We start from the raw sequence: 21,689 nt of genomic DNA on the forward strand, positions 1-21,689 counted from the left end.
ATAAATAAATAAATAAATCTAAAAAAAAAAAACATTTGAGATTCATCCATATTATTGCATGTATTTGTTCCTTTTTATTGCTGAGAAGTATTTCATTATTTAGATGTACCATAGTTTATCCATTCCCAATTTTTGTTGTTCCTGGCTTTTGTCTTTTAAAAATAAAACTGCTATATATATTCATACTCAGATTCTTGTGTAAATATAAGTTTTCATTTCATGTGACCGAAATTTAAGCCACTCTGTTAGATATAAAATGGTATCTCATTGTAGTTTTTTTATTGGCATTTCTCTAATAACTAATGATTTTGAGTATCTTTTTCATGTGCTTATTTGACATAGCTTGTTAGTATATCTTCTTTAGTGAAGGATCTGTTCAGATCTTGTCTCATTTTTTTTTATTGGTTTTCTTTTTGTTGGATTTGGAAGTTCTTTATATATTCTGAATACTAGTCTTTTTTCAAATGTTTTTTTTTCATCTTCTTAAAATCTTAAAATTTTGGTGACATCTAATTAATTTTGTCACATTTTTTCTTTTATGGTTTGTGCTTCTAAAGTCCTTTTGAAGAATTTTTTGCCTAACCCTAACTTTTGAAGATTTTATTCTTCAAAATGTTTTACCTTTAAAAAAAAAAAAGTTTTACCTTTTAAGTATAAGTCTGAGACTATTTGGGTCTAATTTTTGCATATAATATGAAGAATGGATTGAAGTTCTGGTTGGGTTTTTTATTTGGAATATGAATGTGTAATTATCCCAGCATCATTTGTTGAAAAGAATATCTCCTTTGGGGATCCCTGGGTGGCGCAGTGGTTTGGCGCCTGCCTTTGGCCCGGGGCGCGATCCTGGAGACCCCGGATCGAATCCCACATCGGGCTCCCGGTGCATGGAGCCTGCTTCTTCCTCTGCCTGTGTCTCTGCCTCTCTCTCTCTCTCTCTGTGACTATCATAAATAAATAAAAATAAAAAAAATAAAAAAAAAAGAATATCTCCTTTGAATTACATATGTTCATTTGTCAAAAGTCACTTACTGGTTTTGTATGGATTCTGTTTCTGGACTTCATTCTCTTGTACTGATTTGTGTGTCTATGTATTTGGCAATACCATACTCTATTACTCTAGCTTTATAGTGAATATTGAAACCAACCAGTGTGAGTCCTCCACCTTTCTGTTGTTCTTCAAAATTGTTTGGGCTCTTCTGTTCTCTTCCCTTCCCATGTAAATTTTAGAGTCTGCAAAAATTCTACAGGAATTTTGTTGGAATTGCTTTGACTCTATAGCTCAATTTAGGGAAGAATTTATTTTTATTTTTTTTTATTTTTTAAAGGTTTATTCATTTATGATAGACAGAGAGAGAGAGAGGGAGAGAGAGAGAGAGAGAGGCAGAGACACAGGCAGAGGGAGAAGCAGGCTCTGTGCTGGGAGCCCGACTCAGGACTCGATCCCGGGACTCCAGGATCGCGCCCTGGGCCAAAGGCAGGCGCCAAACTGCTGAGCCACCCAGGGATCCCCAAATTTATTTTTTAATATTGAGTCTTTAAATTAATGAACAGTGTATCTGTCCATATATTGGGAACCTTTGGTTTCTTTTATTAGTGTTTTAACAATTTTCACATACACATTCTAGTATTTTGATAGATTTCTCTGTATGTTGTCTATTTTTTCTTATCTTTAAATCCTACCAACTATTTTAATTAGGACCAGGAGTTTGCATGCTCTTCCCACCCAAGACTTCCCACCTCTCTCTGGTACTTTGGTTGTTGGGCTTTGGTTCTTCATCTTAGCTTCAGTCAGAGGTCATTCTTCATTGAACTAGATTATTGACTCACCCTAATAGAATCTTTTATATATTTTGTACTTCTTTTAGGGATATAGGTATATTTAGTCAGAATATTCATATAGCCTCAAGAGTGCAGATTGTTTGGGGATTTTTTTGAGATAAGGGATATTCTTCATGTATTTTTCTCATATTTTTCAACTCATACTTTAATCTGCAAGAGAGAACTAACCTTTATAGTTGAAGGAAGATTAAGGCTTTAAATGGTAACCATGTTATCATGGCTCAAAAAACATGACTCCAAAAGAGTTATAATAATAAATTCAGTTTTCTACCACTTGAGACCAAGCCAATTTTGTTTTTCATTCCTTATTTTCTAAATTGGATCAGTACCATTAACTGACATAATTTAGTTGAGAATATACAAGCGATTTCAAGACTAGACTACTAAATACATTGGTAGTTGTGTAAGTGCATTGCAAGATGATAGAAAAAGAGACTTCTGGTTTAGTTCAAGTGATAGAATATTGTTTTTGAGAAGCAGACTTCTGAAATGCTTTTTAAAGCAAGGAAGTTCAGAAACCTGATAAAAGACTATGTAAGGTTCAGGTGAGTTGAAAAAGAGGTATGACTGCATGTACTGAGTGGTATCCTTAATCAGTATTTGCTGAATGAATGAATGGTTGGTAGACATTGAAAATGGAATACTCAAGGTCAATGTGAAATGAGGGACAGAAGAAAATAATAGATTTTTTAAAAAAGATTTTATTTTTTTATTCATGAGAGAGACAGAGACATAAAGAGAGGGAGGGAGAAGCAGGCTCCCTGCAGGGAGCCTGATGCGGGACTCAATCCCTGGACTCTAGGATCATGCTCTGAGCCAAAGGCAGACAACCACTGAGTGACCCAGGCATCCTAGAAATAATAGATTGTTAAAGATTTCTGTTGGGGCACCTGGGTGGCTCACTTGGTTAAGTGCCCAACTCTTGATTTCAGCTCAGGTCATGATCTCAGGTTGTGAGATCAGTCCCATGTTGGGCTCTGCGCTGGACATGGAGCCTGCTTAAGATTCTCTCTCTCCCTGCCCCTCTCCTTCTGTCCCTCTCCCCCTCCCTCTCTAAAAAAAAAAGAAAAAGAAAAAAGATTTCTGATATGGAGTAGTTCTGGAAGATGACAAGGTCTGGAGAGATGGAGTGTAAAAGAGGTAAAAATTCACTGTGGTTGAAAAATTTAGAAAACTTGGAGGCTAAGTTACGGTATTAAAACTGAATAACTTAATAAAGGCGAACATTCATTGTCTCTTTTTAAAACAATGTTTCATCATCTCTTTTTATTTGATCCCTTTGACTACTACTGATTGTAAAAGAATTTCTCAATGAAGACATCTTTGATACAGTTAAATAATTTGAGTACCAAAAAAAAATGGAAGTAGTTGATCACATCCCTTTCTGTGGCTCTATTCTGTCATTTATAAGGGTTAGGACATACTTGTGGGAAGATTCCATAAATCATCTGTCCTGTTTCTTTCTTTTTTCTTTTTTTTTTTTTTTTAAAGATTTTATTTATTTATTCATGAGAGGCACAGAGAGAAAGAGAGGCAGAGGGAGAAACAGGCTCCATGCAGGGAGTGTGACATGGGACTTGATCCTGGGTCTCCAGAATCACACCCTGGGCTGAAGGCGGCGCTAAACTGCTGAGCCACCGGGGCTGCCCTGTCCTGTTTCAAAATAATCCTGACGTGCAAAATCCCATGAATTGTAAGGCCAAAACATTTATGACTCTTTCAAGTAGATTCTAGGCATTATTTTTAAATACTAGTAAGTTAAAAAAAAATGAAAAAGGCCATCAGAATGAAATACCTTTTTATTCAATTCAGAATTCTATTAGTACTTAATTAAATACTACTAGTGTATTATTAAAAGGTAATCAGATGGTCTTTAATACTTTTATACTCTCAGCCAACTATAGTATTCAGTATCCAAATTTTTATTTGGAGAGTTATACATGGCTTTTCCTACCAACCTGAGGTCTGAAGACAGTGCCAGCATAAAGTATTATAGAAATATTGGGGAACAAAATTTCAGCCACCAAGTTCTTGAGACTTCAGTAGCACGTAAGCATTTAAGTCATCCAATATTATAATTAAAACTGGGGCAGCCCAGGTGGCTCAGCAGTTTAGCACTGCCTTCAGCCCAGGGCATGATCCTGGAGACCCGGGATCGAGTCCCATGTCGGGCTCCCTGCATGGAGCCTGCTTCTCCCTCTGCCTGTGTCTCTGCCTCTCTTTCTCTCTGTCTCTCATCAATAAGTAAATTAAAAAAAAATTTAAAACTAACATTTTTTATTGTACTAGAATATATGGTGTCTGAATAAAGACACCTACTAAGGTTGAGCACCCATTTGAGGTGTAGGTGTTTTATTTTTTCTATTTTTCTAAGAAACTTGAGATTCCAACTCTCTCTCTCTTTTTTTTAATTGAAAACGGGCCTATCATTTTTGTCAAGCATTTCAGACCATTCGTTCTTATCACATGCTTTGCTGATTTTCTACTTGTTCAGGGATAATAGGTGTGACTACAAAGGGCCATTGCAAAGCCATTGTTATATGTTTCACCCATATATGCTATGTACCAAGACACAATTATCACACAATTATCACAGGTCCTTGGTGCGTAGCTAGGGGAGATCATGTGGACTTTCTGACACCTCACTTTCTTTGATCTTCAGTTGAATCTGAAACCATTCAAATTTCCTGCGCTTCCAAATTGTCTTTCACATGTTTTTGGGAATAGAGAGCTGTGTGTGTGTGTGTGTGTGTGTGTGTGTATTGTGTAAACAAAGAGTATAACCTATGGAAGAAAGATCAAAATGTGGAGGACACCTTTGCTTACTTGACCTAGCTTTAGGTTCTCTACCTATTATGGTTAGAAAATCCATTGCTGGATCTGTATTAAAATGTAAAGACAATTTATTGTACTTTTGGAGCCTTCCATGCTAACTTTTGGCTTCAAGAACAAGGCAATAAATTTATAATTCTCCCTCTTTCCCCATCAAGAGTACTGAGGCTATAGTTAGGTTTTATTATGAATAATGTTGAATCTTAATGGTTTATCTGTACCTTGCATCCCCTGGATTCTTCAAGGATGTTGTATTAGTTCCTTATTGCATGTAGTTGTGCATTATGAAAGGCACTGAACTGCATAGAGTCCCTGCTCTGAAGTTATTTTCCATCCTCAGTTCTTTCACTTAATGTATGAACTGATTATATACCTTCTTGTGATACTAAAATCTGATTTTGACACAAGTAACTTGCTTTCTGATTATTTTAAATGAACGTATTACATGCAATATCACAGCCCATTTCAAAAAAAGAATAAACTGTATTTTAAAAAAATAATAGCCTTTATTTTTTTTAGAATGGTTTTAAGTTCACAGCAGAATTGAGTGGAAAGTACAGTTTCTGTATACCTCATCACGCTTAAACCCCTTACACTTTTCCCTTATTACTAATTTCTTACAACTGATGAGACAATATTTATGTGTTGTTATTAACTACAGTCCATAGTTTACATTACAGTTCACTCTTTGTGTTGTATAATTCTATGGGTTTTGACAAATGTGTCATTGATCAGCCATTATAGTATCATATACAGTGTTATATTGTCCAAAAAAATGCCCTGTGTTCCAAATATATGCCCTCATCCACCAGCAAACAATTGACAGCTATTGATCCTTTTGTTGTCCCTTTAATTATGCCTTTTGCAGAACTTCATATGGTTGGATTCATATAGCATATTGCCTTTTCAGAATAACTTCTTTAACTTAGCAGTTTGTATTCTTATGCATTCAGGTCTTAATGGCTTGATAGTCTTGAGAATCCATTTCTTTCTATTGCTGAGTAATATTTATTGTATGAATGTATCACAACTTGTTTATTCACCTGTTGAAAGACATTATTCTAGAATCTGTAAGTATTATGGCAGATATTTTATTTTCCTGGTTGTGAATTTCTTAAAGCTCAACCTGTAATGGAAACTATACTTTCAAATTCTATACCTAGTGTAATTGAATGGTATGTATTATAATACGCACATTCATTTTTTAAAGTAAAATGTGAGCAGATATATTTCACAAATAAATTTTTAAGTCAGTTATCTTTTACTAAGTGTAAGTTTTTCCTTAGAAACAATGTTTTAAACATTCCTTATGTTCTCTAGACAACCAGCATAAAATACATTGATCCCACAGAATAAGTGAAGTATAATACTAAAACTACATGTTGTAATATAATTGTAAAATATCATTCACTATTTTATTCTTATACACCTATAATGTTTCATTGGAATTATATATTCTAACTTAAATGGATGATTTCAGGAACACTTCTTTTCCTGTCATTCCTCTCCTCTCCTTGTCTATCTTCTTTAAGAAGGAAGGAACAAAGTCTCTTGTAGCTAGGACAGAAAGATCTAAAAGGAATGACTGGATCCAAAGTCAGTAGCAATAATAGTTACAGAAAAGATTTGTCGGTTGGATGATTGAAAGTACATTTTCAAAACTGTGGAGCTCTAGCACTGAGTTTAAGAGGCTAATAAGCAACTGTTAGGGAAAGGAAATCAAAAGCTAATACATACTTAGAAGATGATTGATATTCATGTTGTCTCCTAAGATTTCCAACCTACTTTAAAAATTAATCCTAGGAATTGGAATTATATATACGTTTATGGGAGCTTCTGTATTTGACCTCTTTTCTATAAAAACATTATACTTAGTATAATCTCTAATTATACCTCAAAAGATTAAAACCAGAATTTCAGGCTTTTTCTAAATAAATTATGTTGGATATGTATTAACAAGCATTTGTAATACACAGGACTTTGCGTTTAACTTGGATTTTTCTTCCTTATATTTTTCAATTGCTGTCCCTCTCCTTTAAACTCTCTAGTTACATCCTTATATCTTCAGACTTGTAAACTATTCTTAGGTACCCTCTTTTTCTTAATCTATAGGGGCACCTGGGTGGCTCAACAGTTGAGTGTCTGTTTTGGCTCAGGGCGTGATCCTGGGATCCAGTTCCACATTGGGCTCCCTGTGGGAAGCCTGTTTCTTTCTCTGCCTCTCTCGCTGTGTTTCTCGTGAATAAATAAAATCTTAACCAATAGAAAAGCTTTCTTCATTGATTTACTCCCAAGCTTTAAAAGCATTCTCAGAATTTGAGTTCCTGGAAGGTTTTTTCCTTCTTGTTTGATCAAGCTGTTTCTCTCTTTCACTTTTTCAAATGTCCAGAAATTACTGTTCTGTCAGGCAACCTGATGTTAAAAAACTGAACTGATGGTTTTCCTCCTCCTGAGCTATTCAGCAGTTCTTAGGTTTTTCAGTGTGCTACCAAAAAAATACAGAGAACTAAACTAGGTGTTTTCATTTGTGTATCATTATTGACATAATTGTCTAAAAGCTATTAAGTTGCTTAACTTTCCTATGCCTTATTTTTCTTTTCTGTAAAACCTTGCCAGGGGACACCTGGGTGGCTCAGTGGTTAAGCCCATCTGCCTTCGGCTCAGGGCACCATCCTGGAGTCCTGGGATAGAGTCTGGCATCGCGCTCCCCGCATGGAGCCTGCTTCCCCTCTGCCTGTGTCTCTGCCTCTCTCCCTCTGTGTCTCTCATGAATAAGTAAATACAATCTTTAAAAAACCAAACAAAAACCAAAAACCTTGCCAGACACAGTGTAAATGCTCAGATTTTAATTGCTGTTATTATGGACTCAATATTTCAGGTTATGAAATCCTAACCCCCATTGTGATGTATCTGGGAAGGGTGTTTTGGGGGAAATAATGTCCCTGCTGAGTGGAGAACCCAACATGGGGTTCAGCTTCACTACCCTAAGATCATGACTTGAGCTGAAACCAAGAGTCAGGCACTTATAGGACTGTGCCATCCAGGCATCCCTTACAGTCTGTCTTTTGAGATAAGTGTGCTTTATTTTTTAGAGAAGGAGGTAAATCTGTCATATTATATTTTTAATTTGGTAATCTGATTTTTTAAATGTATGAACTTTAGGCCGTGGTTAAAGATTCTGGTTATCAAAGCATAGGTCAGTATTTATGTTTTCAGTAAAAAAGTTTTGGACTTTACTATGTTATATTCTAAACCCCATAAATGTAATATTACATTTGAAGTTTAATTTTGACAGATTTTATTATTTAAGGGCAAGAGTGAGCGAGCTGTGAGCTGGGGGATAGGGGCATAGAGAGAGGAAAAGAAAGAATCCAGAGCAGACTGTGCTGAGCGCAGAGCCCAACATGGGCTCTATCACAGGACCCTGAAATCACAATCTGAGCTAAAATCAAGAGTCAGACACTTAACCCACCCAATCAACCAGGCGCTCCCACTCCCACATTTAGAATTTTTTCAGTATTTGGGCAGAGATGACCAAGTTTTAAGCTCCCCACCCCATTGGTTATCACAAAATTATTTTTTAAAAAAGATTTTGTTTAATCATGAGAGACACGGGGGGGGGGGGCGGGGGGGGCAGAGACAAAGGCAGAGGGAAAACTAGTCGCCATGCTGGGAGCCTGACGAGGGACTTGATCCCGGGTCTCTAGGATCAGGCCCCGGACTGAAGGTGGCGCTAAACTGCTGAGCCACCAGGGCTGCCCTCACAGAATTATTTATATAGATTTATATAGATAGGTAAATCTTGTGGAAAAACTAGCCCATTCCCCCCCCCCCCCACCGATACTGCTATTTTATTTTATTTTATTTTATTTTATTTTATTTATTTTTTTTAAAAAGCTTTTTTTTTTAAATTTTATTTATTTATGATAGTCATACAGAGAGAAAGAGAGAGAGGCAGAGACACAGGCAGAGGGAGAAGCAGGCTCCATGCGCCGGGAGCCTGATGTGGGATTCGATCCCGGGTCTCCAGGATCGCGCCCTGGGCCAAAGGCAGGCGCCAAACCGCTGCGCCACCCAGGGATCCCGATACTGCTATTTTATAGAGAAATATTCTATTAGGTATCTCATAATAGGAGATTTTATGGACATATATATTGGGGAAGATCTCATGGTATAAACTCTCTTAATCACAGTAAACATTGGCATTATTAAAAACCTTGAGAAGACCTCCAATAAAGTTAGACATTTGTAACTTATTAGTTTATGATTGTTCATAACTTATTTGGCTTCCCTAATGCTTATTTATATATAAAGAAATGACAATTCTATAATGTATAGTTTGAGGAATGTTAATATAGTCTAATGTTTTATTTTTAACACAAAAAGTTCTTTAGAGGCTAAATAGTTTTAGCCCATGGTTGCTTGTTGGTTTTGACAGAACCAAACCTAGGAGCTCTTCACCATTCTCACATGACATCATGCAGATCACTCTTACTTTTAGAGTGCTTTTAGATAAATTTGTTTTTATCACTTGATTTTACAGTGGCAATAATTATGTAATTTTAATTTTCTTTATAAATATCAGTGAAAATAGTATATTGTGAGAGAATATAAGCTTTCTTCTCCTAGGAGTTTTCAAACATTTTTTGATAATTATTAATGAATTTTAACTCCAAAAACGTCCATCATACTAAGCTGAAATATTTTTTTCAAATTGCTATATTAGTATAATTTTATATAGCTGATATTTTTACTATTCCCATATTATTTTTCCCCAATTAACTGTATAACATTTGCAGATAAAGATTGTGGCTTATTGAGAAGTCCTAAAATAAAGTGGCAGGGCCAAAATTACAATTTAGACAAAAATAATTATTCTTAGCTTTAATATGCTATTATTTTGGTATGTGTAAGTTGAATGTAGGTGTCCAAGTGACTAGTATCCATTTGCCACTTTCAAGCAATCAAGCTGTGTACAAGAAAAAAATACATTCTCCACATAGATGGTAATTGTGTCTGAAGAGTTTATTTTTTTAAGATTTTATTTTTATTTGAGAGAATGAGCAGGAGTGGGGAGAGAAGCAGAGGAAGAGGGAGAAGCAGATTCCCCGCTGAGCACATAAAAGCCAGTTGTGGGGCTTGGTGCAGGGCTTGATCATAGGACCCGGAGATCCTGACCTGAGCTGGAAGTCAGATACTTAACCAACTGAGCCACTAAGGTGCCCTATGTTTGAGGAGTTTAAAGGTTAGGTTAATTTTAATGGGTCACTTAACAGAAACTGCATCGTGTGATAGTCTTATACTTCTTTTATGTTGCTAATGGTTCCTCTGGCAGTCTGACAGGACCCAGTGCCTGCTCTTAGGCATATATAAAACAGAATTGGTACATGTTGAGACCTGTTGTAAAAGACATGTATTAAAAGAAATATGTGAGGTTTTTAATTACCTAGAGACCAGTTCTTCGAAATCACTGTTTTGTATCTTGGGCTAAAAAAAAGTATTTACCACATGTTCACTATGAAATAATTATTTTTAATGGTTATTTTGCTGAGCTTTTTTCTCACATATTCACTCTTATGGTAATCACACTGTCCATAGCCGTTAACTCTTGATGTATTATCTCTCATTTCTGAATTCCCACTGTTCATAATGATAGGCTCTAATATGCAATCAGAAGTGTTTATTGAGTGAAATTTTCTTTTTTCCTACAGAATTATGAATGTAGTGATTAATTCGTAAATGAAGCAACTATTTTCATGTTGAATTTTTTTTTCACTTTAGACTTTTTAATATTTCATACAGCGATTATGGTACATTCAGGAGCCCAACCCCCCAAACCCCACTAGGAGGGCCCCCACCCCAGCCCTCCCACCCCATTTGAGGGCCCCAGGTTTAGAGTGGAGGACGGGGAGGTAACCACCCATCTGGGACTGACCCCAGAGACTGTCCCTGCCCTGCCTCACCCTCCCCAGGGGTTAGGGGATAATGCCTGGGCACAGACCCCCATGCACCCCTCTACCCCTGCTTGTGCACATATACACACTATGGCTCCTTGAAGAGTTGGTCAGTTCCTGGCAGGGCCCCTACTCAACAGCACTGAGTGGGACAGGGGCGGGAGGACCTTTTCTCCTTTTTTAAAAAATTTTTTGCAAACTAGTCATTTATTTATACTTGTATATGTTTTACATGGTGCTGGATAGTCAAAAACATTTGCTGAGCACTTTAGTTAGGCACCATGCCAGACACTAGATATGCAAAGAATAAAAAACAAAAAAACAAAACAAGAGGAAGGCATACTAATTATTGTCCTCAAGGATCTTGTATCCTTAGTTAGTAAGGGGGAAATAGAAGGACCCAGTAGAGGTGAATGAGGTGGGAGTCAATATAAAGTAATATAAAATTAAACAGCCAGGTAAGTGTGTGTGTGTGTGTGTGTGTGTGTGTGTGTGTGTGTGTGTATAGTATTTTTGGTAGGTTTGCAGATAGATAGAAGGAAACTATGCCTCAAACCTCACCTCACATACATACTAGTACGTCATAAGGCTAGATTAGTTACTCATTCAGTTAGCCAATATACAAAATCTTACCTGTATTGGTATAGATAATCCAATTTGGGCACTAAGCATCCCTGCATATTCTTGCTAGATATACCAAACATGGAAAACCCTGACCACTCTTTATCTGGGCCATTTCCCAGAGTTGTGTTTGTAGTGAGCAACAGTGGAGATTGAAGTAATAACTTCCTCCAAATAGCAGGCTTGTTCTATTATAAAAGCCCCCCCCCCAGGGGGGGGGCAAGATCAGTGTTCCTCTCCTATGACAACTCTCTATGTGCACAAGTGTTCATCTTTGGGCTATTGGCATCCTTTTCATGGGTCTTGGGAGGCATGAGGCCAGCACAAACAATAAACTTTTACTTTGCTTTAATGTAACCTTTGCTCTAAGTAATAAAGTCCTAGGAGTCTCATGTCTTTCGCCAGAATCCATGAAACAGTAACAGGCTAGCTTATTTTAGTGTCTATCTATCTTATCTATTGACATTCAAACCCTTCACTGGTTTGATAATGTGAAGGTAAGTTGGCTATATAGCAAAGGAAAAGAATTTCATTTCCTTTGTTCCCAGGGTCCTAGTGGATTTCTAAAACTGTCAGTGACACTGTCCATGCCAGATAAGCTATGAGTTTAGAAAGTTCACTTCATGCTGGAAACTTTAATTTCATTATCAAGGACTTTGCATTTGGAAGAATTTACATTATTAGGGTAGGGAAATGTTTAAAACCTTGGCTTCTTAGGTTCTTGACTGAAATGTTTTGTCACTAAGACCACATATTATTGTCCATGAGGGGAAAGCAAAGATAGTAGCACTTAGGTTTTCATGAGCATTTTTCTATTACAGATTTTATTTACTTATTCGTGAGAGACACAGAGAGAGGCAGAGACAGGAGAAGCAGTCTCTGTGCAAGGAGCCTGATATGGGACTTGATCTCAGATCCCAGTATCACTCCCTGAACCATAGGCAGACACTCAACTTCTGAGCCACTTAGGTGTCCCATTGTGAGCATTTTCTGCTTCAGTTTTCTGTAGTTTTCAAAAGTCCATTTATAACTCAGTTTAGTAATACTCTTACAAAAGATTTCAGCTGATAGAGAAATTGGTATAGTTGAAACTGCATTAACCTCAGGTAGACCTCAGCTCAAACCCTTAGGATGCATTTTTAGAAGAAGCCAACAGTTTTGTTGGCTCCTTCCTTGACTTGGGCTCCTGCTCTGACTTGGCATAGATAACTAGGAATAGATGTTAACTTTTTGAACAGTGTATTCTTCTTTAGTGTATCTAACTAACTTCCACAAATACCTCAGAACCAAACATAATACCAGTTTGTGTCCATATTTAAAAGTCAGTGATTGCAAGAATCAGGACATACTTAATATTTATTAAATACTTCACATGTAAGCAGCACTGTACTGGATACTGTAACAGCTTTACTGTCAGTGACTTTGCAGCCATAATATAGAAATATTCTCATTATATATGAACAATATTAGGCAGAATTTGATTATATACTAATATAAACTATACGAAAAATAACTGCTTTAGGAGTTCAAAGGTAAATTTGAGTGGAGTGGGGGTTATAAACATTCTGGAAGAACTTGGGTCATAAGAACAAACAGGATTTAAATGAGGAGAAAGTGAAACTTCAGATGTAAGGGAGCACTAGATACGTAGAAGAAAAGAATACCTCCAAGAAAACTCATAAAACAGTTCTGTGTGGAAATGATCTTAGGTTGTGAATGAAAAAGGATAAGAGTGGGAGAAGAAGGTGTTGAATGAATGGATGTAAGAGAGTCACCTTTGGTTTTCCAAATATTACCATCCTTGTTTCTATTTTAGAGGAAAAGCTTTCAGGCTTTCACACTGAGTATGCTGTTAGTTGCGGAGTGTTGTTTTTTCCTTTCATTCCTACTTGGAGTTTTTTTTTATCATGCAAAATGTTGAGATTGTCAAATGCTTTTTCTCTGCCAAGCAAGATGATCATGTAATATATTTCCTCCATTCTATAAATGTGGTATATTGCACTGATGGTCATATGTTGAACCATCCTTGAATTGCCACCTGTCTTTGTAAAGTTTTATTGGAACAAAGCCAGACCCTTTTGTTTACATATTAATATTACCTCTGGCTGCTTTTATACTATAAAATCAGAGGTAAGCATGTATGATAGATACCATATAGTTTGCAAAGCCTAAAATATTTAAATATTTCCCAACCTCTGCTCCTAGAGTCATCAGTATTCACTTAGTCTTTAGTATGTGTTTAGTAGATACCAGCCAGTCTGTACTAACATTATGTAATTTGCTTTTCTTTAATAAATGTGTGCTTTATCTTCTTGACATACAATAAGTAGGGAGTTCTAATGTGATTAATGAGAAAGTCAAATCATACTAACTTGATTTAAAGAGAAATGTTCATTCAAATAATGTATTTGGTAATGTCTTTTTCTAATTCAATTTTCATGGATTATATTTTAAAATACACTTTGGGGGCACCCAGGTGGTGCAGTTGGTTAAGGGTCTGTTGGTTTTGGCTCAGGTCATGATCTCAGTGTAGGAGATCAAGCCTTGTGTGGGACTCCACACTCAGCTCAGAGTCTGCTTGAGACTTCTCTTCTCCCTCTCCCTCTTCCTCTGCCTTTCCCCCTCAGCTCTCACTCTCTAAAATAAATAAATAAATCTTTAAAATATATATATATCATATTCTATATTGCTCATGGAATATTATGTGTTCTTTTCTGTAGGTGTATGTGGAATTTGATGACCTTGAATGGGATAAACGAGAGTGGGTTAAAGTATATGAAGATTTTTCAACTTTCTTGGTGGAATACCACTTAATCTGGGCCAGAAGAGTCGACCCTAGCCAGACTCAGGGATCAAAGAACAAACAAATTCAGTGGCCTGCATTGGTAAGATCTGTTCCTGTTTAATGAAACATTTCAGTTGTTTGTTTTAAAAGAACAAAAACTGAATATTAGTTCAGATTTATCTTGGTGATCATAGGTTACTCCTGAAGAGTCTCTGAGGTATCTGGCAGAAATATAAAAATACGGCTTTTATTTTCTTAAACAACTTTTTGTTAGTACTATTTTAGCATATTTACTCTACAAATAATTTATCCAGTTAGAAACATAAATTAGATTAATGGTTATTTACAAATAATTGACTGGTTTGTCTGTAATGTGGCACAGTTTTACAAGATTGAGACTTTGTAGTAGACGATAAGAGGGTATATTTTATAAAGCATTCATTAGCATGTAATTTTTCTTGATTTGTTAAATTTAATAAAAATTGAATTCATTGTGGATGATAGCAGGTATTTAGTGTGAAATTATATATTTGCATAATAGGTAAGATTGCTTTATATCAGAAAGTGTTCTATTTAAGAAATAAAGATTTCATAAAATTCTCTGCTACTTTGAAGGGTTTTTGTAAAAGAAACATACTAAGGAAGCCTGACTGGCTCAGTTAGAAAAACATGTGATTCTTGGATTTCTGAGTCGTGAGTTCAAGCCCCACATTGGGTGTGGAGATTACTAAAAAAAAAATAAACTTAAAAAAAAAAAAAAAGAAACCTAACTAAATAAGATAGTTCTATTAGGAAGAAATCCCTATATGTTTAACAACTGTGCTATATGTGTTTGAATGAAATAATTTTCTTACATTGATATCAAAGAAATATTTTTTAGGTGTTTGGTATAAATACCTAAAAAGGGTGAGTAACTTTCAGATTTTTTTTTAACACAAATTAACTATTGACAAGGATAGTTTTTATTGTTAATAATTATAGTGCCTATCCATTTTCTCTTTCAGTGAGTTAGACCTTTGAAAGTCTGAGGAGATAGTGGTTAAAAAGAAAATGCAGGGAGGGGAAGAGAGAATGCAGTGAACTAATATTTTCAAAGAAAATACATATAATATCAAAAGATGGAAGATAATATCTATAAACTGTAGTTTTGGCAAGATATGTTACTGCTCTAGCAAAACAAGATAATTTTATCTAGGATAGATATTAAGAAATACTTGTTGAATGAATATGCTGAATTGTCAATATGAAGCCTTTAAAGCCATGACTAACGTGTTTTTTATTTTATAAACTTTAACTAAAAAATTGGTTAAAATATGTGAATTTTGTATAAAAAACCTCACAAGCAGGAAGCAGTAACAACACTAATACTTGAGAGTATGCCTCAGTATCATAGTTAAAGAATAAATAGAACTTTAGAAAACCTTTGCCCTGTTTTAGAGATAATTTTTAAAATCAAGATGAATTCCTATTACTTCATAATTAATTCATAAATTACTGATTGGGAGAAAATTTCTATAAGAAAATAGTTTAATAATTTTTGTCCATTATTTTAGAAATTTATTTCTGTTGAAAACCTTTTAACCTTACAAAATATTTAATTATGTAACCTCTTTTTAAAATTCAGCTTATTTTTTCTTATACAAAGTATACATTAAAAAATTGGAAAATGCTAAATGGTATAAAGTAGAAGAATATCATCATCATTCTGTTTTCATCACCAAGGAATAGCCAACTTCTTTGACTTTTTTAGACATATTATCTTAGAAAGTATTTCTCTGCTTTTTTTTCCATCATAGAATTGAAGAATTTTTAAAAATGATAAAATATGCTTAACATAAAATTTTCGACTTTAATCATTTTTAAGTATAAAGTTCTGAGGCATGGAGTACACTCACGTTGTTGTACAATCATCCATCTATAGAACTTACTCCATCTTGCAGAACTGAAACTGCATACCTATTAAACAACTCCCCATTCCGTCTTTTTCCCAGCTCCTAGCAACTACCATTTTACTGTCTCTAGGCTTTTGACTACTTTGTACCTCAGTAGAAGTGAGTATTTTCACTCACAGAAAATACTCAAATACAGTATTTTCTTTTCGTGATTGGCATATTTCACTCAGCATAGTGTCTGTGAGGTTCATTTTTATGTTGTAGCCTGTGCCACAATTTCCTTCCTTTTATAAGGCTGAATAATATTTCACTGTATGTATGTCCCACATTTTATTTATTCGTTTGTTGAGGGACCTTTATGTTGCTTCCACCTCTTGGCTATTGTGAATAATGCTGCTGTGCACATAGGTGTACCTATATCTCATTGAGACCATGCTTTCAATTCTTTTGGAATTGCTGAAGAAATGGAATTGCTGGATCATACGGTAGTTGTATTTTTAAACCTTTTGAGTAACTGCCATACTGTTTTCTACTGCATTTCCATTGCCGAGTATTCTTGGCAGTACTTGTTGGTTTTAGTTTTTGATAATAGCCATCCTAATTAGCACAAGATAGTAGTACCTCCTTGTGGTTTTGATTTACATTTTACTAATGATTAATGATATTGAGCATCTTTTTTGGTGCTTATATGCTATTTATTTATTTTCCTTGGAGAAATGTCTTAAGTTTTACTCATTTTTTAATCAGGTTTTTATTTGTTTAGTTCTAGCAGTTCTCTATATATTCTGTGTATTAATCCCTTATTAGATGGAATCTGCAAACATTTTCTTCAATTCCGTGGTTGCCTTTTTACTCTGTTGACAGTGTCTTTTGTTGCACAAAGTTTTTTAATGTTCTTATGGTCCAGTTTATTTATTTATTTTTTGGTTACCCATGCCTTTGGTGTCATATCCAAGAAATCATTGCTAAATCCCACATCATGAGTTTTCTCATTTAGGCTTTATATGTAGGCCTTTGATCTATTTTGAGCTAATTTCTGCTTATGGTTTTAGGTGAGTGTTCAGCTTCTTCCATTTGCTTGTTGATATCCAGTTTCCTATTACCATTTGTTGAAAAAACTTTCCTTTTTCTTTTGAATAGTGTTGGCACCTTGTGCAAGAATTATTTGACCATATATACTGGTGTTTATTTCTGGTCTCTCTATTCCATCAATCTGTATGTCTGTTTTTGTGCCAGCACCATACTGTTTTGATTACTGTAGCTTTGTAGTAAGTTTTTTTTTAAGGATTTATTTATTTGAGAGTGTGTGCTTGTGAGTGGGGGGAGGGTCAGACGGAAAGCAAGAATTTCAAGCAAGAATTCCAAGCAGACTCCTTGCTTAGTGCAGAGCCAGACACAGGGCTCAATATCATGACCTAAACCAAAATCATGAGTCAGACACTCAACTATGACTGAGCGACTCAGGCACTCCATGTAACTTGTAGTAAATTTTGAAATCAGGAAATGTGAGTATTCCAACTTTGTTCTTTTTCAAGACTCTTTTGGATATTCAGTGTCCCTTGAAATTCTGTTTGAGTTTCAGGATGGACACTTTTACTTCAGCCTGAAACTGGGATTTTGATAGAGGTTGCATTATAGGTTACTTTGGGTAGTATTGACATCTTAATAATAAGCCTTTCAATTCATGACCGCAAGATGTCTTTCCATTTATTTATGTTTTCTTTAAAATTTTTAAGCAGTATTTTGTAGTTTTCACTGTACAAGTCTTTCACTTACTTGGTCAATTACTCAGTAATTTACTCTTCTTGAAGTTATTGTAAGTGGAATCAACTTGATAATTTCATTTTCAGATTGTTCATTATTAGAGTATAGAAACACATGGATTTTTATGTGTTGATTTTATATCCTTATGCTTAGCTAACAATCATACTCACTTGTGAAAGACTATAAGCTTTTTCTCTGAGACTGGGTATAAGACGAAGAGGACACTTTTCTGGTCAACACAGCATTCTAGCTAGTTCAGGTAGACAAGAAAAAGAAAAAAGGCATCTAAATTGGAAAGGAAGAAGTAGAGTTCTCTCTGTTTGCAGATGATATGATCTTATATATAGAAAGCCCTAAAGATTGTATGTGCCCTTCCACATAATAAAACTAATAAATAAGCAACAAGACCTAATCATAGTTTTAGCTAATCATAGTTTTAGCTAAGACTGCATTAAAATTGTAGATCCTACTCTTTTTACTTGATGTTGCAATGTATTCATTTCTCTTCACAGGTCATAATTTTAACAGTTTTTAATGGCTACATAGTATTTCATCTTATAATGATCTGTTTCCCTAATGTTTGATACTGTTCCTAATTTTTTGTGATTATAAATAATTGGTAAATATTGTGATAAACATGTAAATCTTTGCATCTCTGATTATTTTAAAAATTTAGATTCAGTAATGAATTCAATAATGAATGAATAAAGTTCAAGTATGAACTTGAAAAAATATATAAAAATCTCTTGATACTCTCTACAAATACTTACTCTCATTGTCCCCAGTCAGTGTGTGAGTGCTTTTCTCTTACCCTAATCCTCACTCCCCACCCCCTGTCCTCCCCTACACCAGCAAACATTGATTACTTATTTTCGGGCTGTCTTGTTTTAAAACCCAAATATTTAAAAAAGGATTTTTACAACTTGAATACAGAATTGAATGTTATAATTTTTATATATGCTAATTTGATATTTTAAAATATTATTACATTGTTTTACTTTGCATTTCTTTAATGGGATGAATATTCATTTATTAGCAACTTGTTATTTTTGTGATTGTTGTTTTTAAATTATTTTTAAGATTTTGTGTTTTTCTAATATTTGTGATAAGTTTTCTTTATATTATTAGAGATACTATAACCCTTTTTGTATGTGTCTTACGGTTTGCTCAACTAATTTTACAATAGCAAGTCTTTTTGGATTATATGTTTGTATCTAAAGAACGTTCTAAATAATGAGATATCTTCCTTAAATTCAGATAGTCAGGATGTGTTTTCCTTCCTTTCTTCCTGCTTCCTTTCTTTCTTTGTTTTAGGAGGTTGTAAAAACTAATAGAACAAATATTTGAAATCATGATGGTATACTCTAGAAAATAATCATTTTTAGGTTTCATAAGACTTCTACAAACACTCATTTATATATAGTATGCATAACTGAGATTGTATTGTTTCCCTATTGTTCATTAAAATGAGGCTTATTTAAGGATACCTGTAAGCAACAGTTATGAAATTCAGAGATTTTAAATTCTTATAGCAGAATAAAATACTATATAAATTTGAGAAATTTTAGAGTTACATATGAGATGGCAATAGAATTAAACTCAGTGGGGAAAAAGCATTAAACACAGCAGAAACTAATGCTCTTGTCTTTAATTCTCTACGAATTTTAATGTTTCTAATTCTGTGTACTTAATACTTTCATGTTCTTTTGTATTTAAGCATATGTTTGTATAATCCTCTTTCTAGTTGTTTCACTCCTCCTGTGGTACCTGTTAAATATTACATATTGGTTATATTGTCTACTTATTCTAAGAAATCAGTAGAAACTGGCAGTGTACCTGCTAGTTCTTGAAATCATGACATGACAAAAAAAATCCTATTGTCTCATTAACCTTTTCTAAAGTTTATTTTAAAAATTAAAAAGTTAAAACTTCAACAAAATATGGAATAGTATGACACCCATTTCTCTGGAATTGTCTATTCGTCTTTCTTCCCAGTGTATTAATAATAAAACATACATTGGAGCACCACCTATGTAACATGCTGAAGTGGTGCCCTTTTTTTTTTTTTTTTTTTTTTTTTTTTTTGCGTGGTCCTATATGATCAGGGTACCACCTGAGGCTATTCTGATAATGAAAGCCAAGGTGTCTTATCTTATATTTTTAGGTAAGTTACTTAATATACTGTTAAACTTAATTTTTTAAAATAAAGTAAAATACTCATGAAATCACATTTATCTGCACCAGGGAAAGAAAGTGTTGGCATTCATAATTGAAATCAGCGAATATCCTACCTAACTGGATTAGGGCCCTGGCTCCATCTCCTTTAGGAAAACCTTCTGTGGGGAGTGGGGCTTTGACCCTAACCCAGCTGGGCTGTAACACTGCTGCATTTTCTAAGGGGCAGAGTTTTCTACTACTTTTCTGCTGGCTCAGCCTTCCAGATCACCCCAACCAGAATTAATCTCACCATCCTGTGTTCCTGTAGAACCTTGTTTGTACCTCTGTTTTAATAGCAACCAGCACTTCTGCTTTGTATTATACCTATTTGTTTGCATGTCTGTCTTTCCTTACTAGATTGTAAGTTCTTTGAGGACAGGAATCATGTCTTAGTCATCTTTGAATCATTCCTAGAAATCTAGTACAGTACCTAATCTATCTTACACAGTGAGTAAATGCTTATTTTATTTTTTTTTAAAGATTTTATTTATTTATTCATGAGAGACACAGAGAGAGAGAGAGGCAGAGACAAACAGGCAGAGGGAGAAGCAGGCTCCACGCAGGGAACCCGACTGGGACTCAATCCCAGGTCTTCAGGATCAGGCCCTGGGCCGGAAGGCAGCAGTAAACCGCTGAGCCACCGGGCTGACCCTACATGCTTGTTTTAAAGTGTTGAATTTATCCTACCCTAGCTAGTGAAAAAGAATTTTACTGGAAATTATAGCAAGTTTTCTAGCTATTGCTTTATACTAAGATCAAATGACAGGAAACCATAATCAGCCAATTGTGGTAAAAATATGTAAGTCACCAATTTTAAACATGGCAGGTAATCATAGACAAATAATAAAAATGCTTATAATAGATGCCCTCATTCTAATCAAATAGAAATGTGAAATCTTAAATTGTCATGGAGGGGAGGAGGGGATGTAAAATTACCCAAAATGGGTTATTTTCAAAATGCAGGAGGAAAGAACTTACAACTTTGTTGCCAACTAAGTATTCTGATCTATAATAATTTATCTGCTTTTTCTGGAGTGAGTTTTAGGAAACTCAGGCTTCTCCTTCCTAGTGCAACTTTTCCTTCATTAGATAGGTTATTCTGATTTGATCAGGAATTGTGATCAGATCATAAACATGTAAATGTTAATAATATATTGCCATTTAGGGATGCCTGTGTGGCTCAGTCAGTTAAGTGTCTGCCTTCAGCTCAGGCCATGATCCTAGTGTTCTGGGATTGAACCCTGCTTTGGGCTCTCTGGCTTGATAAGAAGCCCACTTCTCACTCTTCCTCTGCTTCTTCCCCTGCTTGTACTTATTCTCTTTCTCTGTCAAATACATAAAATCTTCAAAATATATTTATAATATTGCCTTTAGATTGCCTAGTGAAAGTACTTCTTAGTTATTCTCTGTTCTGAAAGAAATCTTCTCATTTTAAAATTGAATTTATTGCTCTTTGGGACAAAATACCTTTATATCTGGCTGTTACATTGCCAAACTTCGTTTTTAGATTATGACCTCAACCAGATTTTACTGTAATATGAACCCATGCCACATTCCAACTGTGAATTGAGCTTTGAAATAAATTCATTTTTTTAAAGAGTTTTTACATACTAATGGAGTTTTCAGAGTTAGAATTACTAGTTTTACAGTTCTTTGTACTTTGATAAATAATGAAGTGGTAGTAAAGACACTATACCTTCAGGATTTTTGTTTTTCTGCAAAGTTAAACTATGTGATCAAATTATGTGTATCAAACTTTTTTTTAAAAAAAAGAATTTATTTATT

At 34.8% G+C, this 21,689-nt stretch overlaps 1 protein-coding gene across 2 annotated transcripts in view; it reads left to right on the forward strand.

Moving 5' to 3' along the window:
* JMJD1C (jumonji domain containing 1C) overlaps positions 1-21,689 on the forward strand; it is a 325,530-nt gene that overhangs the window by 129,895 nt on the left and 173,946 nt on the right. For both annotated transcript variants that reach the window (XM_041746944.1, XM_041746940.1), the window contains exon 2: positions 13,967-14,131. Coding sequence is in view for 1 of the 2 variants with exons in the window: in XM_041746940.1 (XP_041602874.1) it covers positions 13,967-14,131 (165 nt within the window). In the remaining variant the exon portion in view is untranslated. The remainder of the gene's footprint in view (positions 1-13,966; positions 14,132-21,689) is intronic.

The sequence above is a fragment of the Vulpes lagopus genome, chromosome 3 (assembly GCF_018345385.1).
Source record: "Vulpes lagopus strain Blue_001 chromosome 3, ASM1834538v1, whole genome shotgun sequence".
Lineage (NCBI taxonomy): Eukaryota > Metazoa > Chordata > Mammalia > Carnivora > Canidae > Vulpes > Vulpes lagopus.